At 52.6% G+C, this 16613-nt stretch overlaps 3 protein-coding genes across 6 annotated transcripts; all 3 read right to left on the bottom strand.

The window, feature by feature from the left end:
- Positions 1-199: 199 nt before the first annotated feature.
- grb7 (growth factor receptor bound protein 7) lies at positions 200-4185 on the bottom strand. Of its 3 annotated transcripts, none has more exons than XM_088285280.1 (14): positions 3851-4185; positions 3385-3511; positions 3001-3069; positions 2764-2923; positions 2579-2700; positions 2352-2426; positions 2029-2277; positions 1841-1939; positions 1672-1755; positions 1481-1597; positions 1341-1404; positions 1173-1260; positions 776-869; positions 200-707 (listed from the first exon to the last, which is right to left on the bottom strand). In XM_088285280.1, exons 1-14 carry the CDS (start codon positions 3946-3948, stop codon positions 561-563), a joined length of 1593 nt encoding a protein of 530 aa, XP_088141406.1. In that variant the 5' UTR covers positions 3949-4185; the 3' UTR covers positions 200-560. The 3 variants fall into 3 exon arrangements, 2 of the variants coding, with proteins under 2 accessions (XP_088141406.1, XP_088141405.1); XM_088285279.1 differs by having other exon boundaries at positions 3001-3072; positions 3851-4183; XR_015840086.1 differs by lacking the exon at positions 1173-1260 and having other exon boundaries at positions 644-707; positions 3001-3072; positions 3851-4184.
- A 671-nt stretch (positions 4186-4856) lies between these two features.
- Positions 4857-9384, bottom strand: LOC148317889 (ADP-ribosylation factor 1-like). 2 transcript variants are annotated; one of them, XM_088285282.1, is made up of 5 exons: positions 9218-9384; positions 7544-7701; positions 7042-7152; positions 6840-6964; positions 4857-6072 (listed from the first exon to the last, which is right to left on the bottom strand). In XM_088285282.1, the coding sequence occupies exons 2-5, from the start codon at positions 7689-7691 to the stop codon at positions 5911-5913; spliced, it is 546 nt and encodes a 181-aa protein (XP_088141408.1). In that variant the 5' UTR covers positions 7692-7701; positions 9218-9384; the 3' UTR covers positions 4857-5910. The 2 variants fall into 2 exon arrangements, with proteins under 2 accessions (XP_088141408.1, XP_088141409.1); XM_088285283.1 differs by having other exon boundaries at positions 9107-9342.
- Positions 9385-9809: 425 nt separating this feature from the next.
- map3k14b (mitogen-activated protein kinase kinase kinase 14b) lies at positions 9810-16437 on the bottom strand. The gene is made up of 14 exons (XM_088285278.1): positions 16283-16437; positions 15353-15549; positions 15013-15091; positions 14440-14782; positions 14088-14222; positions 13802-13931; positions 13611-13739; positions 13248-13352; positions 12932-13095; positions 12641-12791; positions 12105-12494; positions 11871-11935; positions 11526-11774; positions 9810-11422 (listed from the first exon to the last, which is right to left on the bottom strand). Exons 1-14 carry the CDS (start codon positions 16402-16404, stop codon positions 11258-11260), a joined length of 2424 nt encoding a protein of 807 aa, XP_088141404.1. The 5' UTR covers positions 16405-16437; the 3' UTR covers positions 9810-11257.
- Between the last annotated feature and the right edge of the window lie 176 nt (positions 16438-16613).

Raw genomic sequence — 16613 nt, 5'->3', positions numbered from 1 at the left:
AGCGAGTCAGCATGTTGAAATGTTTCCAAAGTCGAAACGCGTCGAATGTGAGCAAGTTGGCTCGATTGTACTTTGCAAACCTTTTCCACTCCAGATCAAAAGATGCCAACAAACGATGTCATTTTTCACACGCTCACCCATTTAAGTGTGTGAGACACGGCGGCACTTTTTCAAACTCACGACGCTTGCGATTCACCCGTCATATGAAATTTTTTATTTGACACGTGAAAGAACATGAACAAAACTCGTTCTAAATTTAAAAACTGCCGCGCTCATATAAGACTTACAAATGTGCTAAAATGGAAGCAGCATGTGAGGGGAAAAAAACGACAACAACAACAACAACAAAAAAAAAAGATTGCATCAACAAGAGAAGTTCAAGTCCGACGATGACGTCATCACGTCAAAAACATAGAAGCGTTTTCATTGGTCGCTCACGTGAACATAGAGCGGTAAGACGGGACCACGGCGATGACAAACGTGCGCACGCGGTTGCCGTGAGTCTTTTTAAAAAGGGTGGGCCTAAAACAGGGGCGCGGCCTCATGTGGCAGTTCAGAGGTCAAAGAGCCACGCACACGCACGCGTGCTTGAGGCAGACGGGCAGGATGCCCTTGTTGATCTGGTGGAAATCCACCAGTTGCACCAGGTCGGTAAACAGCGTCGCGCCGTCGTCCATCGTCAGGTACTGCCGCCCGCCGTCCTCGCACTGAAAACACACACACACACAGTCAGCTCGCACGCAAACGCACGCACACACTCACGTGAGGCGCTCACTGGGATGACCAGGAAGTGTTTGGTCTTCAGCTCGCAGCACAGCGACAACACAAAGCACTGAGCGTGCTGCTGGCTGGCTCGGATCAGGAACGTCCTGCACGCACGCGCGCGCACACACACACACACACACACACACACACACACACAACACAGGGCATGAATAGCAAAAACATGCACAAACGCACTTATGTGCAAGCACACAAAAATTTGCGCAGAAAAACGTGAAGAAAATGAGCAAAAACACACCCACGGCACACACAAAAATACATGCGCACACACACACACGCACGCGCACGCACACGCACACCAACACAGAAGGATGGTGTTATGTTGTGTCTGTTGGCACTCCCAAAGTAGGCCAAGGCGGAGCGGTTGCCGTGGCGACCGGCGGGCTCACCCATCAATTAGGCCGTGCTTCTCGATCAGCTTCTGCGCTCGCTTCCGGGACACGCCGCCGTGGAACCACGGCTGGCCGGCGTGGAGTGCTGCCGACCGACCGACCGACAATGTGACCACAAAGGTCGCCTCGCACGCAAAGATGACCACGAACGAGACGGCGACTTACGGGTCGGTCCCGAGGTCGAGCTCAAGTTGGGCAGACTGCAGCGAAGAGCTTCCCGACGCTGTGGCTGCAACACGCGCGCACACAAAAAAAAGTCAGAGCAAACCACGACATCCCGGATTTTGGCCACGCCTCCTCCTCACCCTCCACGCTCGTCCCTCCTGCCACTCGGCGCATTCGGCCTCACTCGGGTTCTCGATGACTCGACCGCCAGAACTTCCGGAAAAGTCCATGGCCACCAGGCTGGCCTCCGACTTGGCCTGCAAAAGTCACCGTCAATGCGTGTTGGTGTGTGTGTGTGTGTGCGTGCGTGCGTGCGCGTGTGTGCGCTCACTTTGCCATCCGTCAGGTTTATTCCATCCAGATTTTGTCGGGTCCACTTGGACTGTTGAAAGTTGCACTGCAGCTGCTTCCCATACTGACACGCACACGCACACGCACACACGATGGATCGGATGTCATTCACTCCGAGAGCCGATTGGTCAAAAGAATCCGAGTCCAACCTTAAACAATCGGAAGGCTGAGGTCCAACACGTTCGGATCTGCTCGCTGTCAGCGCACAACATTTTCATGTGATGAAGGCGGACGGGAGTTCCTGAAGGCTGCGTGTGTGTGTGGCGCACACAAATGTGGTCCGATTCACATTTTGGCAACAAAGTACCGTAGAAGAAACGTAGTGGAGGTCACCGACCGTGATGGCGAAGCAAAAGTTTTGGGGCGCGGCGTAAAGTTTGCGAGCGTTGACAACGTTGTAGACGTGAAGGTCACAAAGGTCGGCCACGTACTGCAGGTGACGCGGTTCCTTGGAGGCGCCCTTGGACGAGCAGTAAAGACCCGAGCGCCGCAGGAAGAAGTGCGCGCGCTTCCACGACTTGCGCGCGCTGTCCTTCACGTGAAGGAAGCCTTGAATCTCCGGACACGAGCCCGAATGGACCAAGTCCTGAAGACAGAACGGATGAAAGTCACGCAAACGCACACGCGCGGGTGTGTGTGTGTGTGAGGATGTGTCGCGACCTGTATGAGCTGTTGTGACGTCATCGGCTTGCTGCCATCCGCGCTGTCCGAGATCATGGCGTCCGGAAAGAAGAGCTGTGCGGACAACAACGTCGTCGTCAGACCATGATGTCACAATCAGCTCGACAAGAACGTGCGCACGTGTCGATGACGTGACATCATGACGACAATGACGTCACAGTGTCGATCACGATGGCATGGCGACGGCGTGAGGAGGGCGACCGTACCGCGGGCTTTCGGAAGAACTCGTACTTGGCGTAATTGTGGCAGAAGACGAGCCGCGCGTCGGCCTTGACGCCCCAGCCGGCCTGAACCTCCAGAACCGCCTCGTGGTCCTCCAGGCACCTCTCTGCGGAGATACGTCAGGTCGTTCACGCGCTCGCTTGCCCTCGCGTGCACGTGCGTGCATTACCGAGGCCGAGCCCGGGATGGACCTCCATGAGCGCCCAGTGGTCCCGCTCGCTGCGGCCCGCCGCCGTCGTCGTCAGCATGTGACAAACGTCCATCGCCGTGGCACCGTCGCTCACGTGAAGCGAGCGGCCGTGCCCGTCCTCAGCGAAAACTTTCAGCAGCTGACGCGCACCACAAACGCACAACATTTTGCACGTCACAAGCGACGGTTGTAGTGATGCTGCATGTTTGTGCTCACTTTGCCGTGTGCCAGCTTGCTTCCGTCCGCACTTTCAGGGCTCCACTTGCTCAGGTGTGAAGTGTGCTGCTGCTGTTGCACACGCACGCACGCACACACGTAAATGACGGCTATTTTTGTGGATGTGAACCCCGCCCCCCCCCAACCCCACGTAAGTCGGCTGCATTTGGGCGAACAATTCACAGGCAAATTTCTCCCCACAGCGAGAAGGGAGCGCCAAACCAGCCCGACCAGAAAGTTGCGCTCGGATGAGCGCGAATGTTTGTCATTGCAAAAAGAAGCGCCTCAGCCAGTCTGCCGTCAATCATGAGTCATGACTGGTCGCACTGGTCAAGACAAACAATAATGAGTGGGCGGCATCGTGTATGCGCGTGACTGACTCACTCGTTTGTTGCCAGCGGGTGGCGAGGGCGTCGTCGTGACGACGGGAGAGTGGGAGGGGCCGCACAATTCCGGGAACGGATTCGGGACGGGCGGAGCCGACGATGAGAAACGCTCGCTCCGGTTGGCCCTAGAAGACAAACGCAAACCCTCAGCACGGGAAAGGTCGCCCAACTGACCCCTTGGGCTCGACAAAGAACAATGGATTGGTCGCCAGGGAAAAGGAGGGGCACAAACGGGCGTGTAGTCAAGAATTGGAGTGGGACAATTCAAACTTCAACAACTTCACTTATTTACCATTATTAACATTGTCGCTATTCAAAAATTGTCTTCACATTTGGAAATGGTCTTTTTTAAGTTGTGTGTGTGCGCGCAAATTTTATTCAACATGAAAACGGATGTTGATTGTTGAAAACGTGTTTTCAAAGTTCCCATGCACTAAAATGCCGCAGGTGACGTCATGACGCACCTGCTGTTGACGGAGGTCCCGCTGGCGATGTTGATTGGCTGGGAGCGGCGCACTTCCGGCCGTTTGACGTCATTCTCCAAACTTCCCTTTTGCCACATCGTGAAGGTGCCACAAAAAGTCGTCCGCGCTGCCCCTCGCTTCGTTTCCACTCTGGCCGGCGAGCCTTTCACGTGAAGTCACCACGCGGCGCCCAAACACGACACAACAACACAATTCAATACAAAACGACACGACTAACACAAGAAAGCCAACCAGCGACGGCGTTTTGTCTCCGTTTGGTGGCGCGCACCTGCCCGCCGCTCAGCTGTCAGTCATTATGGCGACGATGACGTTAACGACAACTTTGGCGGGTCTGCAGCACGGGGCGGAGCCACAAGCAGTCAGGTAAGCACGTGACGTGGATCCGTCCCCAACGCACCTGCAGGCCATCGAAAAACGAAAAAAAAATAAATACGACATTAACAGCCAATTGATGAAAGATTTTTGGAAAAATTTAAATGATTTTTTTTATTCCAACAAATATTAAACCATCAAAATGGAATCTGTTCTCCAAGTCAACTAATGGACATTTGAATTCTACAAATTACTACATAAAGATGATTTAAAAAAACACGAATTAACTTAAAAGTGAGCAACTTACATTAGTCATTTAATTAAAATAGTGACTGTTGTATTGAACAATTTACACTAAAATGGCCTTGCAATTAATATACTAAAATGAAATACTGTAATGCAAGTGACAAAAAATTAAATGTAAACGTTATACCAATGATCGATATCATTAAGAAAATAATTTCTTTGGTTTGACTTAAGGAGACTGAAAAAAAGTATTGGAAAATGGTTGACTTTGCTGCACAAATATAAATTTCTGATGAATTGGAAAACATCAGAATCAAATTCCGACTTTGATCAATGAACATTTCGTGATTGTGTTAATTCGAAACGTAATAAAAAAAAACTGAAATAATAATGAAGCTTGAAACTAAGGTAAAATAAAAAAGCTGAGTGTTGTACAAATAAAACATTTATTCTGATGAAAACTGATCCAAAGTGAAATGCAAAACGCGGACTGTAGCCCAAATGAACATTTCCAATCTCGTTGACGCTCCTTTGGCGCCACCCGGTGGCCCGGTTTGGTACACAATCCGTTCGAACGGCGTTAGCGGTGCGTGACGACGTCATGGCGCGTTTCTTTTCTTTTTTTTTGGATCAAATCATGTTTTTATTTTCCTTTTCATGTGTTGAGGAAAGCCCACCCAAACAGTTTACACATTTACAATCATCGCGGCGGGCGAGGGACGGCACGAGCGGACCTCCGCCGCCGCCCGCCGACTCAGCGCTCGCCCGGAGCGGCCGTCTCGATGGGTGCCTAAATCCTTCATCCGCACCAAACGGCGACTGGCCGCGACCTGAAAAGTTGCTGGCTGGTGGACCCATCTTCTTTCCTTTCTTTTTTTGTTTGTTTGTTTGTTGGAGTCAAAACGTCTGGGATGCTTTTTGGTTGCTTGCGCAGTGAAAAGTACTAATTGAATTGCGTGACAGGAAGAACGAGAAGAACGACAAGAAGAAGAAAAAGAAAAGTTGGTTTGAAACGTTGACAATGAAGCTCGTCACAAAGTCTTGTTGACTCTTCCCACAAACGCGCCTTGTGCTGGAGGGGGCAAAGGGAGGGGGGGGGGGGGGGGGGGATTCTGATTCCAGAGACAGCATGATTTTCATGATTGACAGCAGGGGGAAGGGGGGCGTGTGAACTCTGACCTGATACAGGTTAAATGCTTTTTACAGGAGTGAAATGACATCTAGCAATCAGGCGTTTAATACAGTGAAAAGGGGGTGGGGGGGGGGGGGGGGGGGGATTTGAAAACCATGCTTCCTCTGGGGGAGGGGGGGCGTGTATGTAGACTGAGAGGGACTTCGGGGCGTGAAAGGACACCAGGGTAATTCCCATCCCAGCCCACAGCGGAGCCCCGTCACAAGGTGGGTGGGGTCAGACGGAGAAAGGGGGTTGGGGCGCCGGCGCGGTGAGCAGAAAGAGAACAAAGAAACAAGAAGAGGAGCGCTCATTTCTGGTTCTTGAGCTGGTTGGAGAGCCAATCGAGGCCCTCGTAGAGGCCGTCGCCGCTGGTGGCGCACGTGGCCTGGATGTACCAGCTGCGCTGGCGCAGCGAATGCAGGCCCAGCTTGTCCGTGATTTCGGCGGCATTCATGGCGTTGGGCAGGTCCTGCGGAGGGAGAAAAAGGCGCACAAGCGTCAGTCTTGGCCATTGCCAGGAGCGGCCGAACAGCGGAGCCAAGGCACGCTTAAGCATTCGTCAACTGAGTTGCGAGTCGGGTTGGCGAATGTTTGCGCACGGCCCGAATGTTGCTTTTTTTATTCGGGTTCTTTCGAGGTCACCGACGGTTGTAAAGATGTTGGCCACACGTGCTTTTCTTGCCACCAGGAAACTTGTGACCGTCTTTGCGACCTCGAATGAACCCTGCTTGAAAAAAAAAAAAAAAGAAATAATCATCATTGTGCTCCATTCTTTAAAAAAAAATAAAATAAAAAAAATTTAAAAAGCCGGCATGCGGGAGCCCAGTCGTGTCCGGAAACGGCAAAAAGTGAAAATTACGAATCGGGTTTATATTCAACTTACAAAATATTTACATAGCATGTTTGTTAAGCAAAAAAAAGATGTAGCCTGAGTTACTTTTTTTTTTCTAAATGTCAAATGCGTGCTAAACGAGTTTGACATGCAACAAGTCATGGACAACTAGCGGTCATCGGCAATGACAAACGGCCGACGTGGCCAGTAAGCAACGGGTTGTCCGTCTGAATCCGGCTCTGTCCACGTCATGTGACCACGCCAAATAATTGGTAGTTGGCACCCTACAAATTCTGCGACTCAAGAGCGACTGCGCCTGATCTGAGTTGGCAGCCATGTTGTCAGCGTGAGCTGTGCAGCAGCGGAACGCAAACGGTGCGCAGCCATCGTGTTGTCGTGCGAACCTGTTTGTTGGCGAAGACCAGCAAGACGGCTTCTCGGAGCTCATCCTCCGACAGCATTCGCGACAGCTCCTCACGGGCCTCGTTCACGCGCTCCCGGTCGTTACTGTCCACCACGAAGATCAAACCTGCGCGCGCACACACAGACACACTCACACATCAGCACGCACGCACATAAACACAGACGCACTGGCGACGAGCTGACCTTGGGTGTTCTGGAAGTAGTGGCGCCACAGCGGGCGGATTTTGTCCTGGCCACCGACGTCCCACACGGTGAAACTGATGTTCTTGTATTCGACCGTCTCCACGTTGAAACCTGCAGGCAAGACGACAACAAGCTGACACTCGTGCGGCTGTGCATTTGCGGCGAGTCGACGACACGACGTGTAGATGAGTCATCGAGCGGACGCTGGAAAGCAAGTTGTCCCTCCAAGTGGGAGCGATTGCTGCTTGGACGTGTGCTACAAGGGCGCCCTCTAGTGGTACGCCACGGACTCACTCCATTTTCAAACTGCATCATCTTCGAGTGGCTTCAATCTGATTGTGTTTACCAACAAGTTTGTAAAAAGTTGGACAACACCGAATGCGAAGGAGTGTTTTGATGAGTACTCTCCAGGAGAAGGCTAATCCTTTTATCATGCTTTCTGGAATAATCCATGCATCTTCTCAATCGCTATTCCAAAATGTTCCCGGATGGGGAGACGTACCGATGGTGGGAATGGTGGTGACAATTTCTCCGAGCTTGAGCTTATAAAGGATGGTGGTCTTCCCTGCGGCGTCCAGGCCCACCATTAGGATCCTCATCTCCTTCTTGCCAAAGAGGCCCTTAAAGACGCTAGTAAACATGTTGCCCATGGTGACGACACTGCGGGAAAGGGGAGAGGCACATCAGTGTTGTGTTACAAGACAGCACATGGGAAATGCATTTCGGGTTACAATCTCCACTTTTTGGGGGAGCGGTCGTTTCATTGCGTGCAGAGCCACCTCAGGCGACTGACCGTCGGAAACCCTCACTCAACAAGCCGCAATCTTCAACGTGCATTGACTGGGGATGGAACAGCTGTACCCAAGTTTCACCCCGTTGGTGTTATTTGCCCTCTCTCTACGCGTCAGTCATGATGGTGTACAACACCGGTCCTCGTTTCAATCACGATGACAAAACCCAACTCAAAGACTTTGAAGTGAGTAAGATGCTTTATGAAATCCCAACGCATTTTCTTCTTTCGCTGTGCTTCAGCCAAATGTGATGTGAACTGGTCGGTTGTCAGTCGTGTTTTTTTAAACGCAGCGTTGGTCTTGTGGTGAGACTCGGACCTGCCATGACAGCTCATCTTTTCCATCGCATCGAAGGCTAATTTCACCGACTTGTTGTATTTATTCCTTTCTTCGTTTTTTTTTTCAATGTTTGATTCTCAAATGTAACCACATCACTTAAACGCAAACTGTGTTCAGCTCTTGACCGATATTTTGTCAACTGACAACTTGACGTTCTCGAATGACATTTGCTAACAATGTCAGTGTAAAACAAAACAAAAATGCGACTCTGCCTGTAGTGGCCACATCAACTCTAAAACGTCCACTTTGTAGCGATTGGCGAGTTGGGAATGAGCGAATGAGGACTTGCAGCCCCCCTCGTGAGACGCCACTGCAACGGCCTTGAAACGAGCAAGTCTGCCGTCGACATTGTTTACGTGCAAGCTCCAAACAAATACGTCGCGGATGATACGTCACGCGGTGCCACGCACATTGGTCAGGCGCCATTTGTGCTGTTCAAGGCAAACGTTTGTCGTCGAGCCACGCTGACTAATCGCTTGAGCGGCCCGGCCCGCAGCTGCTCCAGCGCGACCCTTGAACGCCGCCGAACGGCCCGCAGGCAGCGCACAAAACAAAACGTTTACGACAACGGGCCAAAAAGTCAAAGATGTGCGGGTGACGCGTGTCTTTTGAAAGGATCAATTTTGAAACCAGGAAGCTATCGGCAGCGAGCGCCGATACCGTTAGTTTCATTTAGGGCGGATACGTTAGCTGGTTAGCATTTTAGCTGCCCCACCACGCACAAAAAAAGCGCTGTGCAGTTTAATGGTGATTGTTGCTCCTTATGGGAACATGTCATCTAAGAACCGGTGGATGAAGCGTACGGATAACGATAACGCGAGGGACCGACAAATAAAGTTCCGGGAGGAGCCTTTCCCCATCGGCCCGTTAGAAGAAAGTCAAGCCAAGCCTCGCCATTAAATGCCGCGTCACAGCAAAGGCGAGGCGGACGTCACCTCGCGCCAACAACTCGAGCGTTAAAATGCTGCGTTGGGATGCGTCGACACGTTCGTCCCACGGCGAAGGCGCGTTCGGGAACCGCCTTGGGTTCCGGGAGACGATTTTACCTTTTGGCGAGCTTTCGCTTCTTTTCCGTTAGACTGGCTGTCACTCCAAAATGGCGTCTTGCGCAAGCGACGAGAAGCCGGCGCTACAGCGCGTCCTACTATCAGATGTCAGCCAATCGTCGAGCACCCACCGTCCGCTGGTCCCGCCTTTTTATACGCCGCCGTCCAATCGTAGCGCGCCCTCTCGGAACACGTCTGGAACCGTGCACAAAATGACACCCCCCCCCCGGAAAAAATGTTTACCTGTATATATACATAGAATATAGACTGACACTTTCGTTTCTCGAGCTACTCACACTCACTACTTTGATACTTTTCAGTTTCTGTACTTAAATAAAAGTAAAACGTCAAGCTCCAAAATGTACAAAAGTCAAAAATATTTCTTTCCTGATACGCAATTAACTTCCGCATTGGGCAAGCAGGTCGAAGCACTTCCTTCCGGTCGAGGCAACTAACGGAGACCGAAGGCACAATTTTTTATGGCAGCCAACTGGGACAAAGCAACTGTAGAAATATTCAAACGTCCACAATTTGGTTTGCCCACTCTTTTTTTAGCATGCGAGCTGGTTAAAAAATAACCAAGTCCAAGTGATTCTCCCACTTGACGTATATTTATTTGAAAGTAGAATTAGAATTCTTTAAAGGTACAGAATATATTGTTCCATAAGTGCATGAATGCGAATTTCCGAATCCCACTGTGCACATTTTCTGTTCTTACTTTACAGATGACTTGCACTGAATGGAATGAGCCAAGGAAAGAGTGCGGACGGGAGCTGCTGATGATGAGCCTTGCACAAGGCGCCCCAGTGAACATGAGGCATGTTGGACGCGTACTTGGACTTCATGTTTGCTCTTGTGGTGGTGGACGGCTCCTGCGTCCCACGGGTCATTCTCCGGCACCGGGGAAACTGCGAGCGCAAACCAGCCATAGCGTCACCCATTGCCCGCTTCGCCTTGGGCCGCATGCTCTCCAGCCAGTGTGAGACCCCCCCCCCCTCTCCCACATTGCAAAACAAACATTTTCCTCCACTCTATGTGGAAATACTTAGTTTCCATGTTCCCATATAATTTTTATACTTTAATATTCAGTTTAGAGTGAACAGAACAAAACGGAAACTGTTAATTCTGCTCGTTAGGGTGGCCCCCAACACAATTTAAATATCTATCTGAATTATTGTTGCACTGGAGAGGGGAGCTCTCTAATCTCGTTGCACACTTGAGTACAATGACAATAAAGGGATTTCTGATTCTGATTCTGATGCGGCTAAAGTTCACTCTGTAGCAACCCTTGGAAGTTTTGTAAGATGATGCAGTTTCACAGATTAACACAAAAGTGTTTAGTGGACGTTTCTGCCACAAGACGCACTAAAAAGTCTTCAGACCCACGCACCAAATTCAACAGAAATTCAATAATTCATCTTGGCTGGCATAATAAATGATTATTATTATTCCAAATGCTTGTCTTGCACAACAGTTGAAGCAATCGTCATCATAATCGTCGTCGTCGTCATCATCTCCCATCCCCAAAACACACACACACGATTAGCAGAAAATCTTGTTGAACCCCTTTGCCCTCCAGGACTGGCCCGAACGTCCTCTCACTAGCCAAGGGGACGTTGCAATTAACGGAGCGGTAAATCCACCAATTTCTTTTTTTTTATTTTGGCCATGAAAAGTCCAAACAAACAAACGATAGTTCCCCTCGCGGACATATGTGGGGTGACTAAAATTTAAGTTGCTCTTTTCAAACACGTGAATGAAAACCAGAGGAAAGTGGCGAGCATTTTCCTTTAAAATAATGAAATAATTGATCAGTATTTTCAAACTGATGTCAAGTTCCTTTTCACATGTCACAAGCTAAATGCATCCTCGTATGTTAGCTTGTTGCTAGGCGACAAGCGAACCTTCTTTCAAAATTAAAAACAAAAGACGGTCCCTCTTGACGTTTATCATCGCTGTTTTGAGGCGAAGGAAGTTTGCATTTAATCCTTTCATGACATCGCGGCAGGCGCCCTCCACCGGTCCAAAGACGAATCCGGGTCACTGGCGGACTTCCAGTTTGCCACCTCGAACTCGCCACGTCCATCTTGGGCACGAGTCCGGCGCGTCGACACAGCGAAGCCACAGACCGGACTCGCCGATCTCCTGCCGGAAGCACACCGACTTCCTGTCGAGCATCTCCAAGGTGAAGGCGGTCGCTGACATCTGATTGGAAAACAGGAAGTGATGTCACCAACCACATCACAGTGTCGGACTGCTTCCTCGAATGGGGACGGAAACTTTTGCAGTAACTGAACGTCACCGTCACCTGCTCGCTGATTCCGACGGCCACGTGTCCCACTTGGACCTGCCGGCGTTCCCGAATCCTCACGCGGTTCCCCCGAGCGTCCTCGATCCAAACGTCCACGCCTGGCGGGTTCACAAGCCGCACCCCGTCTGCGGCGTTACCTTCTGAGTGCTGTGACGGGGGGGGCCAAGTCCACGCCAAACTCTCGGCGTGACCCCCGCTACAGGAGAAGATCCCTGAGCTCATGTCGTCCGATGAGCAATCTGAGTCCTGGACCAAGGTGGGGAGCCGTTGGGGGGGTCAATATATAGTAATATTTGACATAGATCCACTTGGACACACACACACACACACACAAGTGCAGACCTTTGGTGAGCTGCTGAAGCAAGAGGGGGGGTCATCTCGCGGCTCGGGGGACGGGGTCCGCACGCCTAGCCAAACACACGGCAACAAAGGACGAGCCGTTCAGCGGTTTTTGTTGTTGTGAATAAATCCTTTTCAGTTGCGTGGGAGCGTGTTGACGTGAGCAAATCACTTTTTGTTGTGTGAGTGTGACTATTCTTTAGCAAAGTGTTTGTGTGTGTTTTTGAAGCGGGTGACCTTCTGGGAAGTGTTGCCACTCGCCGTCCGAGGGGCCCGTCGTCCGCTCTCCCCGCCGCAAAACAGGAAAAACATCCAGCAGGGCTCTGAGGTATTGTGTCGACACCGCCTCCTCGCCCTCGCCCTCGTCCTCGTCATCCTCGCAGTCCCCCTCGTAGTCGCCTTCGTCCTCCCCCGCGTAAATGTCCGAGTCCGAATCGGAGTCCGAGTCACGGGCGCTCTCATCCCGCAGAGACGCAGGCCGGCCTTTCCGCTGCAGGTCGAGCGAGTCGTCGTCCTCGTGGGCCGCTGCCGTCCGCCAGGGGCTCACCCAGCACATGGCGGGCGCGATCCGGGCCGTCTTCAGTTTGTCACGGGTGGTTTCCAGCGAGGCGGCGCTCAGGCCGCCGACTACGCAGCCAAGAAGAAGGAGAACGAGTGTTCACGTGAGATGTTTTGGCGAGAGCCAATCAGGTCTCGGGAGCGCTTTGGGGCCACTTTCAAGCGCGGGTTCAGTTGGCATGCATTTTGCTCACGCGCGCCAGCGGCAGATGTACCCGCTGTGAGGGCGATGGCAGTTTTCCTCCAAAGCTGCGCGGCTGAGGCGCGTCTGTCGGGATCCTTGCGCAGTCCGGCTTGGAAGACTTTAAGAGTGGAGCGGTCGCAGCCCGCCGGCACCTCCCACAGCGGTGCCGGCTGCGTGACGATCTGACAAACAAAAGAGACGGCGTGGCGCGTGAAGTGTCCTCTTCAGGACAACGTGAAGAACGAATGCGTCGGCTAACATGGCTCTCCTTGCCTACATCGCACCACTTTTGGATTTGTGTGTGTCGTGAGCGGCGTCTTACGTGCAGACACAGCGGCTGCGCGTAACGTCGGATCCACGGGTGTCGTCCGTTGAGCATGTGCAGCAGCATGCAGCAGCTGCTCCAAACGTCCGCCTTGCCGCTCGGACACTCTCCGCGCGCCACCTCAGGCGACATGTGGCTCTCCGTGCCCCGGATGGATGCTCCTGCAGGCGCGCGCACGCACGCTTTCATTACGTATGAAAATGAAGTTCAATTTGCAAATACGCTTCCTCCATTTTTGCAGGCGACTCGTCGAGGGTCTATCCAATCATGTGATCAATAAGATTCACTTGATTATATGTGGGTGTCTTTTTACCCATAAGGTCTTTGGTGCTGCACGCGCTTTCGTCCAGCACACGGGAAAGTCCAAAGTCGCACAGGAAGCATTTGGAGAGGTCAGCTGACAGCAGCACATTGTCCACTGCATCAACACACACAGATACAAAGAGACACACAATCACACACACGCACAAAAAAAAAAATGCACCACAACAACATGAGCACACAAAAAGTGAAAATATAAACTAACAATTGAAACATGGAATGTGAGCATATATATATATATATATATATATATATACATACACACACACACATGCACACCCCCACGCACACACACACACACACAGAGGTTATGATGGTGCTGTGAGCTGACTTGACGTTCAGGCAGCACTGCGACCTTTGACATCCAGGTGCACCACATTCCTGCTGTGGAGGTGCCGCAGTGCCCCCAGAGTTTGGTGCAGGTAGTGCAGGGCCAGGTCTCGGGGCAGGCCGCCGCCCACCGCCAGCAGCTGAGCCAAGCATGCTGCGGAGAGAGCGATACGCATTAGCGTCAAGCGCAGACGGGCGTGCGGGGTCAAAGGTTACCTGGCTTCAGGTCCATGAAGAGCATCACGTTAGGACCCTCCCTCACGGCACCAAACAGGCGGACGACCCGCGAGGACGTTGCCAGGCTCCACGACGTCACTTCCTCCTGGCGGAAGTGACCCGCAGGAATCTAAACACACACACACACACACACACACGGGCACACACGACCTGAAGGACAGAGAGAGGCTCACACGACATATGCGCGGACAACACAAAAAGCACTCAAGCGCACTGAACGGGACCAGCACACACACACACACACACACACACACACGAAGCTGACCTTCTTTGCCGCACACGTGAAGCGTGTCGCGTAGTCACGTACGCACACAACGTCTCCGTAGGCGCCGCTGTGAATGTGACGCAAGACGTCGTACTCGCGACCCTCTCGGTAACGACCCGTGATGGGACGCAGCTTCTACATGACAAAAACGCACAACAACACTCGTGCTCAGTGCTCTTGTGTTGTTTGTCCATGCGTGAACGGGAGGTTTGTGTCTTGCTGTTGTGTGAGTCGTGTTGAGTCTGCATCGAGTTTGTGTGGGAGTGGGACTTTTGTGTGTGCGCGGAATGTTTGTGTGTGTTGCTTGGACGTGTATGTTGAGTATTTTGTGTGCGTGTGTTTCTTTGCTGACACTGTGCAAGAGGAAGCCTCGGTTGTCGTGCGCCGTCGTGGTCCAGTCCAGCAGGTGGCGCGCGCCGTCGTGCGCGAAGGAAGGGCAAAGTGACAGCACGTTGCCTGCTGGGGAGGGGGCGGAGTCTCTCTCGCTCCGAGCCAACAGGGAGGAGGAGCTAAAAGCGGTGGATGCTCGCGGGGGCCACCAATCACTTTCATTGTAATCACAGTCCTTGAACTGGGGGGGCGGGGTGATGACGTCACAGGGTGACATCATCACGCCGTCGGCCGAACGGGTCCGACTGGTGACGTCGTCTCCCACTTGTCGTTCTGCCTCGGAACTCGCCCGCCTGGCGTCTTCCCTGCGCACACGTCAACACAATTTGACCGGTCGGCGTCAACGTGGACCGGCGTCGGACTGGTCGCGCTCCCATTGACAACGTGCTCACGGTGGAAGATTTAACACGCTAACGTGTTTGTGGACGATGGGAGATTCGAACCCAAAAAGTGTCGGCTGCGAGGCGGACACGCAAGCCACATGCGCACCGCCCTGAACAACAAAAAGTGCAACGAGGAGCGTGATGCGCGTTACCTGAACGTGTGGACGAGGCCAAGGCGCGAGTCGCAACGGCGGCGGACGGGCGTCGGGCTGAACTCCTGCAAGTCTTCGCCTGTCAACGCAACAATCACACACGTTTCCAAAATTGTCGTGTGTGTGTGTGTGTGTGACGCGCTGGGTTGCTCCCAGGTGGTTGAGTCGGGTGTTGGGGCCAAGTTGGGTGGCACACCGGGTCATGTGACGGGCAGCGGGCGTTGGCCAGCGTGTCGGGCGCCACCACGAGTAAAGTGTCGGGCAGCAGAGTGGTTGCATGCTGGGCCGAGCGTCGGGCACAATGAGTCGTCGTGGCCGTGCGCGCGTGTGCGTGTCTCACTCTCAGCTTGCGCCACCACGGACAGGCGCAACGGTTCCCCGGAAGGTTCCGTCCACGGTTGTCGGGGGTCATCCAGCAGCTCTGCGGTTCCCAGCAGCATGACCCGGCCGAGGGGACGGGCGCCGGCAAGCCGCTGCCGCTGCCGCTCGCGACCGGTCCCTCGGCTGGGGTCCAACATCGGACCCGATCTTGACTTCCTGCCATTTGTCAAAGACGAGAGTGACATCATCATCGGGAACAACTCCGCTAAAAATAGCCACGTGGCTTTTGGCGCCACTTGCGCCAGCGTGCAGCTGTCCAACTGTGTCTTCCCGCGTTGACGCCGTTCAAAAGAGCTGCTTTTTAAAACGGTTTGGTTTGTGATGGGGGCGGCGTCAACGATTGATGGACTGCAACCAACCTCCCAATCGCTACGACGCCATTGGAATCAATTTTCTTTTCTTTTTTGTTCTTCTTGAAGATGCCAGCGCGCTCCAGAGACGACGTTGTTGACAATGTCGGCGGGTGGCGCCGCTTTGCCGACGGACGACCATTCGGCACAGTCGTGCTTTGCGCTGCCTCAAAAACAAATTGTAGGCGGAAGGATCGAATTTCTGCAAGCAAAGACGCTTTGAGTGTTTTGCGTCACGTACGAATCCAATTTCCATGCGTTGGCCACAAAGCAGCGCGTCCGTTGAATTGCTCCAATACATTTCTGGCCTTCTATTTAATTCCATCTTTGACAAAGGTCGAAAAGAACAAAGGTCCATGTCACGCATTTAACAATTGTTTTGGGGAGGCCGGAACACAAGAATGACGTTTTCATTCATTTCAAAGGAAAACACCGATTTGATTTGGGAGCGCCGTCACGGAACGAGTTCAAGCGGTTCGGACGACGACGACGAATCATATCGGCAACATAACATCAATTGTGGCGTTTCCGCCGCTTACCCGGCCGGTGCTGATCCTGCCAGTTGGCTTCGGTCGTGTTGCTCACGCAAGTCCGGCGGCGACGTTTTGGGGCGCTCGTCCTTCCCCGGCGTCTGGAAGTTTCTTTGTGGGTCAAGTGTCATCTCGCCGCTTCCTGCCACCCACCAACGCTTCTCATTGGCCCAAACAACTTTCGACGCGTTCAACAAGCCAACCACCCCCGCAACATTCTTGTGTCACTGATACGCATGTACGCGTGTGCGTGTGTGTGTGTGCGTGTGCGTGCGTGTGTGTGTGTCCTCTCCCCGGCAACCTGTAACGAGAAGCTTGCGAGGGCTTTGTTGCAAGCAGC

This window comes from Idiotropiscis lumnitzeri, chromosome 20, assembly GCF_059441095.1.
Source record: "Idiotropiscis lumnitzeri isolate Australia: NSW breed Sydney's pygmy pipehorse chromosome 20, RoL_Ilum_1.0, whole genome shotgun sequence".
NCBI classification, from domain to species: domain Eukaryota; kingdom Metazoa; phylum Chordata; class Actinopteri; order Syngnathiformes; family Syngnathidae; genus Idiotropiscis; species Idiotropiscis lumnitzeri.
The sequence above is the reverse complement of the archived record's forward strand: the minus strand, read 5'-3'. Positions and strand labels throughout refer to the sequence as shown.

Bases quoted from the DNA above. Each gene is read 5' to 3' on its own strand.
- grb7 (XM_088285279.1), bottom strand. From the start codon at position 3,948: ATGTGGCAAAAGGGAAGTTTGGAGAATGACGTCAAACGGCCGGAAGTG. The intron at 1,756-1,840 runs GTTGGACTCGGA...TGTGCGTGTCAG, and splicing joins CAGCCTTCCGATTGTTTAAG to TATGGGAAGCAGCTGCAGTG. The intron at 870-1,172 runs GTGAGCCCGCCG...GCGTGCGTGCAG, and splicing joins AAGCACGGCCTAATTGATGG to GACGTTCCTGATCCGAGCCA.
- LOC148317889 (XM_088285282.1), bottom strand. From the start codon at position 7,691: ATGGGCAACATGTTTACTAGCGTCTTTAAGGGCCTCTTTGGCAAGAAG. The intron at 6,965-7,041 runs GTCAGCTCGTCG...GTGCGCGCGCAG, and splicing joins CTACTTCCAGAACACCCAAG to GTTTGATCTTCGTGGTGGAC. The intron at 6,073-6,839 runs GTTCGCACGACA...CTCCCTCCGCAG, and splicing joins TGGTCTTCGCCAACAAACAG to GACCTGCCCAACGCCATGAA.
- map3k14b (XM_088285278.1), bottom strand. From the start codon at position 16,404: ATGACACTTGACCCACAAAGAAACTTCCAGACGCCGGGGAAGGACGAG. The intron at 15,550-16,282 runs GTAAGCGGCGGA...GACAAATGGCAG, and splicing joins GCAGGATCAGCACCGGCCGG to GAAGTCAAGATCGGGTCCGA. The intron at 13,096-13,247 runs GTAAAAAGACAC...GCGCGCCTGCAG, and splicing joins CAGCACCAAAGACCTTATGG to GAGCATCCATCCGGGGCACG.